This window comes from Emys orbicularis, chromosome 7 (genome assembly GCF_028017835.1).
Source record: "Emys orbicularis isolate rEmyOrb1 chromosome 7, rEmyOrb1.hap1, whole genome shotgun sequence".
NCBI lineage: Eukaryota > Metazoa > Chordata > Testudines > Emydidae > Emys > Emys orbicularis.
In genome coordinates this window covers 34256529-34265403 of record NC_088689.1, presented here as the reverse complement: position 1 = coordinate 34265403, position 8875 = coordinate 34256529, and the positions used below count along the sequence as shown (strand labels likewise).

General features: G+C 45.6%; 1 protein-coding gene across 3 annotated transcripts in view; it reads left to right on the top strand.

The window, feature by feature from the left end:
- The first annotated feature begins 363 nt into the window (after positions 1-363).
- Positions 364-8875, top strand: part of RPP30 (ribonuclease P/MRP subunit p30) — a 34553-nt gene continuing 26041 nt past the window's right edge. For 2 of the 3 annotated variants that reach the window (XM_065407557.1, XM_065407555.1), the window contains exons 1-5: positions 364-484; positions 2496-2551; positions 2806-2862; positions 5647-5721; positions 7695-7766. In XM_065407557.1, coding sequence (XP_065263629.1) covers positions 400-484; positions 2496-2551; positions 2806-2862; positions 5647-5721; positions 7695-7766 — 345 coding nt within the window. In that variant the 5' untranslated portion in view covers positions 364-399. The remainder of the gene's footprint in view (positions 485-2495; positions 2552-2805; positions 2863-5646; positions 5722-7694; positions 7767-8875) is intronic. The other variant, XM_065407556.1, reaches the window with a different exon arrangement.

The window sequence follows — 8875 nt, the reverse complement described above, 5'->3', positions numbered from 1 at the left end:
GGCGGGGGCCGTGCCGGGAGGCTGACAGCCCCTAGCCCAGGCTGGCTGCCCCCAGAGTGGTAAGCGCTGTGCGCCTGAGATGCTCGCAGACAGTGCGGCGCTCTGGGGGAGCGGACCCGGCGTGTGCACTGAGGGGAACCTGCCCTGGGTGCAGCCGGGAGAGTCCGGGGGCCGAGGTGGCCGCCGTGTAGGCACCGCGCGCGGGGCCTTGCGCTTAGCGTCGGTGTCACTCGTCATGAGCTGCTGGGAGGCAGGCAGGCTGGCTGGGCGGGGAAGGGGGAGCGGATGCACCGCCACAGCTACCAAACTACAACTCCCAGCATGCCTTGGGCGGAGCCGGGCCTGAGGCGCACGCGCACTGCTGCAGCCCCCAGGCTGCTGGTGCCACGTGGTTGCAGCATGGCTGCTGTGTTTGCGGATCTGAACGTTCCGGGCGCGCCGGAGAGGAAGTCGCTGCAGAGTTTGCTGGAGGCCGCCGCGCACTGTGAGTAGCGGCCGCCCGGCCTCTCCCGGGGCGCTGTGCGGGGTTCGCGCAGCTCAACCAGCCTGTCAGGCCCTGGGCGGTGCGGGGCTCGGGGTGGGTAGAACCGAGCACCTCTGAGCCCACGGGGGCGGTTCTGACTCCTGCTGCAAGAGCCGGACTGCTGGGCGCTCTCCGGCGGCAGCGTGCGTGCGTGGAACGTCCCCTTCCCTAGGCACTGGGCTGTTGGCCCGCCCTGCGGGGTGGAGCCGGGGTGCGGAGAGTGCTGCTGTTCCGCCTTCTCCCCCTTGTTGGTAGTAAGCCGTGGCCTTTGTGCTGGGAGCACCAGCCTCACTGGGCGCAGTGATTGTCTCGGGAAGTGGGTGAGGAATCGTCCTGCCAACTGAGCCTGGTTCCCAGAGCCTGGGGCGTTCGTTTGAAAGTGTGCCATCCACCTGTGCTCTCCGCACTGCGGGGGCCTGCTCTAGACTCAGAGAACGTGGTTTTCCAGTCTCCCTTTCGACTAGATCCCCAGACTGAAACTAAATGTGATGGGGGGGGGGGGGGGGGTTAAATCTCCTAATTTGGAAGCCAACCTCATGCTACAGTTTTGTGTGTCTGTTCGTGTTTGTCCTAGCACCGTTGGTAATGCCGTGTTTAGCAAACAAACTGCGTCGTGGGGCTTTCTTAACAAAATAAGTTTTACTGGCCAGTTTTAAGTCACTCTGTTTGCATTACATCATGCAATACATTTTAACTTCTCCTGTGTATTGAGGCTGGAAAGATAACATGGTTAACTCTTATGATAGGTCCAATGAATAAGCCAGTGTACGTGTTCCCTTTCTATCGCGGCAGATGTGCACTATTGCTAGTAAAACTTCACTGTAATACTAGCCACGCTGGTAGTCGGAAATTTTTGCTATGTAGCTTTCCCAACTCAGGCTGGAGCCCCAGTGAGGGGGAGGGTCTCATTGGGTTTCAGAGCCCGGGCTGGAGCTGGATCCTGAATGTTTACACTGCTATTTTTTAGCCCTGCAGCAGGAGCCTGAGTCAGTTGACCTGGCTCTGATTGTATGTCTACACCACACAATTAAAAATATGTGGCTGGCCTATGCCAGCTGACTCAGACTCCGGCTAAGGGGCTCTTTAATTGTGGTGTTGTAGACATTCAGGCTCAGGCTGGATCCTAGGACCCTGTGAGGTGGGAGGCTCCCAGGGCTCAGGAAGCCTGAACCCCACGTCTACACTGCAATTAAACTGCCCCTTAGCCTGAGCCCCATGAGTCCAAGGTCATGTCTACACTAGCACTTACGTCAGCAAAATTTTTGTCACCTAGGGGTGTGAAAAAAACACCCACCTAAGTGACATAAGTTTTGCCAGCATAAGTACTCATGTCCACTGCATTATGTCGGCGGGAGACGCTCTCCAGCTGACATAGGTACCACCACTCATTGACCTCGTTTTATGATGTAGACGGGAGAGCTCTCTCCTGTCAGCATAACGTGTCTACATGAGCAGTCTTACAGCGGCACAGCCATGTAAGTGTAGACATGGCCCAAGTCAGCTGGCACAGGTGAGCTGTAGGTGTCTAATTGTAGTGTAGACATACCCTGAGAGACTCTGCAGCGGGGTGTTTTTGTGGGTTTTTTTTTTTCTTTTTTTTCTGAGTAGACATACTTTCAGGCACTGGTCCTATAAGCAATTGTGCATGTGCTCTAACATTAAGGAGCAAGTAGTCCCATTGAATTTATGGGATTACTTGTGTTCTTACAATTCAGCATTTGCATAATTGTTTGCGGGACTGGGACCATAATTCTTCATGTATTTAAAGGGGGAAGAAATTTTAACGTTAAGGCATCATGTTTCCTACTGATTTTCTGTGTTCAGAAATCTCAATTTATTACACAAAGAAACCGTTCAGATTTGTAAATGATGTGTGGAGTTTAATTGCTAATCTTAAATCTCTCTGTTCTGATTAATTTATATTAAATAGTAAATTGGACAAAAAAACTTACCATATGTTTACCTTTTCTAGTGGGATATTCAACAGTTGCTATTAACCATGTCATTGATTTCAAAGAAAAGAAACAGGTAGGGCTCTGTTTCAATATTTATTCTTGTTTTCTTTATTTGTACTTAGTAATAAGTTCATAACTATGCATACATCTAGATGAGTGATCTAAGAAGGAAGCAAGTTAGGGAATTACAGGATCCTTCAGTACATGACTAAACTACCATTTTGTAACCCCGTCTATCTAGAAGCTGTACAGTTTGGGCCTAAATTTTTTATCCCCCATGTTTAATACATTTTAACCGTGGTGTTTTTGTTTGTTTTTTTGTTTCAGGAGATTGTCAAACCAATATCTCCTTCAGAACTGTTTCCATCTTTGCCTATTGTACAGGTATGTTAGAGTTTAAATTCCACCTGCACATGATAGTTAAGGATACAATTTAATCACAGAGGTCAGTCACGATTCTGTGACTTTACTGGACCTCCATGACTTTGGCTTCAGGCAGTCAGGGCACAGTCAGGGCTGTGCTCTCCCCTCTTTTCCCCCTGCAGCTTCAGCCGGGGCTAGGGCCATGCGCGTCTCTCTCTCTCCCCCCCCCCCCCACCTTTGGGCCAGGACTGTGCCCCCCTTCCCCCATGGCTTTGGCTGGGGCCGGCTCCGCTGCTGTGTGCGCCCGCCCCGCGGCTTGGCAGTGTCTGGAGCCAAGACTGTGCCCCTCCAGTGGGGCTGGGGCTGTCAGTCCCTCCTCCCCCATGAGGATCCAGGTGTCATTCCTTCCCTCAGCCCTCTCTCCCCCTGTTATTTTTAGTAAAAATCATGGACAGGTCAGGGCTCCCATGAATTTTTGTTTATTGCCCACGACCTGCCCATGACTTCTACTAAAACTAACTGTGACAAAATCTTAACTAGGGCTGTGGATTAATCGCGATTAACTCAAAAAAATTAATCGTGATTGAATCACACGGTTAAACAATAAAATACCAAATGAAATTTATTAAATATTTTTGGATGTTTTTCTGCATTTTCAAATATATCGATTTAAATTACAACACAGAATACAAAGTGTACAGTGCTCAGTTTATATTATTTTTTATTACAAATTTTTGCACTGTAAAATGATAAACAAAAGAAATAGTATTTTTCAGTTCACCTCATATAAGTACTGTAGTGCAATCTCTTTATCATGAAAGTGCAACTTACAAATGTAGGGTTTTTTGTTACATAACTGCACTCAAAAACAAAACAATATAAAATTTTAGAGCCTACAAGTCGACTCAGTCCTACTTCATGTTCAGACAATCGCTAAAAGAAACAAGTTTGTTTACATTTACGGGAGATAATGCTGCCCACTTCTTAATTATACTGTCACCTGAAAGTGAGAACAAGCATTTGCATGGCACTGTTGTTGCTGGCGTGGCAAGATATTTATGTGCCAGATGCACTAAAGATTCATATGCCTCTTAATACTTCGGACGTCATTCCAGAGGACATGCTTCCATGCTGATGACGCTTGTTAAAAAAATGTGTTAATTAAAATTGTGACTGAGCTTCTTGGGAGAGAATTATATGTCCCCTGCTCTGTTTTACCCACATTCTTCCATATATTTCATGTTATAGCAGTCTCGGATGATGATCCAGCACATGTTGTTCGTTTTAAGAACACTTTCACTGCAAATTTGACAAATGCAAAGAAAGTACCAACGTGAGATTTCTAAAGATAGCTACAGCACTCGACCCAAGATTTAAGAATCTGAAGTGCCTTCCAAAATCTGAGAGGGACAGGTGTGGAGCATGCTTTCAGAAGTCTTAAAAGAGCAACACTTTGATGCAGAAACTACAGAACCCAAACCACCAAAAAAGAAAATCAATTTTCTGCTGGTGGCATCTGACTCAGATAATGAAAATGAACATGTGTTGACAGGGCCGGCTCTGGCTTTTTTGCCGCCCCAGGCAAAAAAGCCTCCCGCCGCCCCCCCCGCCGGGGGGAGGGCGGCGAGCTCGCCGCAGCTCCGCTGGCGGCCGGAGCCCCGGGGGGATGGCGGCGAGCCGGCCGGGGCTCCGCTCTCCCCGGCGGCCGGAGCGCCGGGGGGAGGGCGGTGAGCCGGCCGGAGCGCCGGGGGAGGGCAGCGAGCCCAGTCGCGGCCCCGCTCTCCCCGGCGGCCGGAGCGCTGGGGGAGGGCGGCGAGCCCGCAGCGGCCCCGCTCTCCCCGGCGGCCGGAGCGCCACGGGGAGGGCGGCGAGCCCAGTCGCGGCCCCGCTCTCGCCGGAGCCGGAGCACCGGGCCGCGCCGCCCCCCTCCAGGTGCCGCCCCAAGCACAAGCTTGGTAGGCTGGTGCCTGGAGCCGGCCCTGTGTGTCGATCCACACTGCTTTGGATCATTATTGTGCAGAACCCGTCATCAGCATGGACGCCTGTCCTCAGGAATGGTGGTTGAAGCGTCAAGGGACATATGAATTTTTAGCACATCTGGCACATAAATATCTTGCCACGCCAGCTACAACAGTGCCATGCAAACACCTATTCTCACTTTCAGGTGACATTGTAAACGAGAAGTGGGCAGCATTATCTTCTGCAAACTGCAAGACACCTCTACCTCGATATAACGCTGTCCTCGGGAGCCAAAAAAATCTTACCGCATTATAGGTGAAACCGCGTTATACCGAACTTGCTTTAATCCACCAGAGTGCGCAGCCCTGCCCCCTTGGAGCACTGCTTTACCGCGTTATATCAGAATTCGTGTTATATCAGGTCACGTTATATCGGGGTAGAGGTGTGTATATATCAAAATGGACTTCAATTTTAAAACTGCATTTGTAGTGCCCTTATTGTTTGATTAGAGAACAGTAGCAGTAACCCAATAAAATGTGTTGTTACTCTGCTGTGTTGATTTTTTTGTTCATTTGTTTAAATCAAAAACAGATGTCAAAGAAATACAAGAAAAGCCACTATTTCTGAAGAGCAGAAATGTACCAAAAAAATACAGAAGCAAAGCATTAAAATTAGAAAGACAAAAATATGAAGAGTATATTTAGAAGTGATCAGAAAATTGGTATAGTCAAAAATATAAACAAAACATCATTCTCTATATATAATAATTGGCATGAAAATCTGTTAGCTAGGTTTTTGCTTTGTACTTTCGTCAACAGTCTCTTTGATGGTTTATTTTGCTTACAGGGAAAATCCAAACCAATTAAAATTGTAACCAGACTAACACTTGTAGTTTCTGATCCTTCTCACTGCAATGTATTGGTAAGTGTTTTAAAATGTATTTATTTTAAAAGTTGTATTTTCTCTTCATAGTAAAATGTTATTTTTGAAATTTTATGGATTTCCCAAAAAATACTGCACTAATTTGCTGAGCTATAATGTCTCCTTACAATCACATCACTCTCTGAAGATGTCACTTTATAAAACTGGGATGTGCTCTGCACTGGTGATTTACTAATGGTGTAACATGCTGCCATGAGAAATCAGAGTTCTGTTCCCATGCCTGAAGGCTTCAAGTAAAGTGTTGCTACCAACCCATGTGATAAGGTGGGGGAAGGAGTGTTAAAACATGAAATCATCACCCCATCTCTAGAACTTGAGTTCAGATTTTAAAATATGACAATAGAGCTGATACTGCATTTGTTTGTTTAATTTTTTTTAAACTTGAACTCCAGCATAACTATCCCTCTCCCCTCCTCCCTCCTGAGGCTCCAGGGAGTTTTGCTGGGTGTTCTAATAACTTGGGCGAGGGGAGGACTTACATTGTCTAAGTGATAAAGTAGGACATGTGTGTGGCTTACAAGGCAAACAGTCGCTAGTGCTTTACTTATTGTGTAGAATGAGCGCCAAAATAATGACAGTGGTGAAACACTGTCAGCAGATAGGGCTGCTAATAGAGCCTTAATAGGAGTGGTTTGGTTTTACAACTCACAATTGGAGAAGCGTGGCTTCTATTAGTAGTTGTTTTGGCAATTTTCATAGTACATACTGTGACGTTGTGCAGTCTATATGGTTTTATAAAAACTTGATAATAAGTCAATATAATGTAACTGGGATAGTTTTAGAGAAAATACGGTAATAAGTGAATGTAACGTAACTGGGATATGCTTCATGCAAAAGGTCTCTTGTAAGGTATCATTACAAAGCTCATAAGCTACTGAGTGTGATCATCCTATTTGTAGAAATGTACCACTCTTGTATCTAAAACTAGAAATATAAAATGTAACTCTGAGGGCCTATTGTAATTATGTAAAGTGTGGGCCATTAATGATGGTTTGGAATCTTGATGACTCCCATTGTCTGCAGATGGCTGTTTACCTGTGAGTCTCCCTGTATATGTGTGTGCTGGCAAGTGAGTAATGAAGTCTTGCAGTGACATGTGATCATGTCACCTGAACTGGAATCCATCTTTAACCTGGTGCTTTTCCAGTGAGGGGAGGGGGTGGGAACCCAGAGGAACAAAGGGTTCCCGCCTTATGCAAAAGATATATAAAGGGGTGGAAGAGAAGAGAGAGAGAGAGAAGCCATCATGGAGAATCCCCTAGATAACACCTAAGCTGAAACAAAAGCTGTACCAGGGGAAAGAATTGTGCCCAGGCCTGGAAGGTGTCCAGTCTGAGAAAAACTTACTGAAGCATCTCTGAGGGTGAGATTATCTGTATTTAGTTTGATTAGGCATAGATTTGCGCATTTTATTTTATTTTGCTTGTGACTTACTTTGTTCTGTCTGTTACTACTTTGAACCACTTAAATCCTACTGTCTGTATTTAATAAAATCACTTTTTATTTAGTAATTTACTCAGAGTATGTATTAATACCTGGGGGAGCAAACAGCTGTGCATATCTCTCTATCAGTGTTATAGAGGGCGAACAATTTATGAGTTTGCCTTGCATAAGCTTTATGCAGGGTAAAACGGATTTATCTGGGTTTAGACCCCATTGGGAGTTGGGCATCTGAGTGCTAAAGACAAGCACACTCCTGTGAGCTGGTTTTCAGGTAAACTTGCAGCTTTAGGACAACTGATTCGGACCCTTGTTCTGTGTTGGAGCCAGACAGGAGTGTCTGACTCAGCGAGACGGGGTGCTGGAGTCCTAAGCTGGCAGGGAAAACAGAAGCAGGGGTAGTCTTTGCACATTGGGTGGCAGCTCCCAAGGGGGTTTCTGTGATCCAACCCGTCACACATACCTTTAGCATCTTCCATAAATTAGCGTGATTTTTTTTTCCTTTTTGTCAGAGATCAACATCTACAAATATAAGATTGTATGACATCATAGCAGTGTTTCCAAAGACAGAGAAACTGTTTCACGTAAGTATTAAATACACATATATATATATCCTCTCTCGATGCATCTGAGAATCCATTTGTGATCGTAGCTGCCAATGCTGGAATAATGTTTAGTGCTTTGGGTTGGATTAGGCAAGTGTTCTGCTTGGATTTCATCTCAAACTTGATAGAGTGCAAGGCAGAAAAAGCACACCGAGTGGCAGTGAGAGAAAAGCATCCATTACCCATGTTAAGCTGTCAGTGTTTAGAAAGTTTGCCTCAAACCATTTGACTTCCCAAATTTGAACACCTTCCTCAGCTCATTAGCTCTTTGGCTTAGTAGGAATTGTTTTAGAACTCTGTTGAAATGATGCTTTGTGATGACTGAAGGAATGTAGGATTTAAATGTTTGAGCAGTGGGGTTTTGTGGGTGACTTTCTCTCACTGACCTACCACCCGCCCCCCACAAAAAAAGTCTGAGATCTGTTACTGAAAAGCCATATGGAAATAGCAGCCAATCATTTTGTAAAAAAAAAAAAAAAAAGGGTGGAGGAGGGTAGGGCAGGACACAGCTTTGCTTCTTTAGTCTCTGCACATGTAGAATGTATTTTCCTAAATCAAATGTTTCCATTTAAAAAAAAAAAAAAGTCTCCCTTGGCATTGAGACTGGCTTTTGCCAAATGTAGGAGGAGAAAGCTTTGCTCTTGCAAAACCATGGTTTTTCTTACAAAATATTTGTGTGCAGTTTTCCCTTCTGCTGCCAAGGGCAGCACTGAAGCTGCAGGAAGTGAAGTAAACCCAGGCAAAAGCATTTAAGAGGAGAAAAATATTTAAGGGAAAGCTGTAGTTTTCTTGAACACAATAGTGTGATAGTTCAAAACAAACTTTCAGGTTTACCCTGTTCCCATGACATTGGCAAAGATTCAGTCTCTGAATGTGTTGCTACACAGAAATCTTCTTATATTTTAAACAGATGTTTTGGACACTACAAACTATCACAGTGAAAGGGCTCCACACCATACTCCTGAGAAAGATTCACCTTTAGTGGTTTAGTCTTTCTGTGATATATATTCAGGAACCAGTTAAATAAGGCTTGCTTCTCCTATTGGTTATCACTCAAAATACAGCTATTTTATACCCTTTAAAATTTG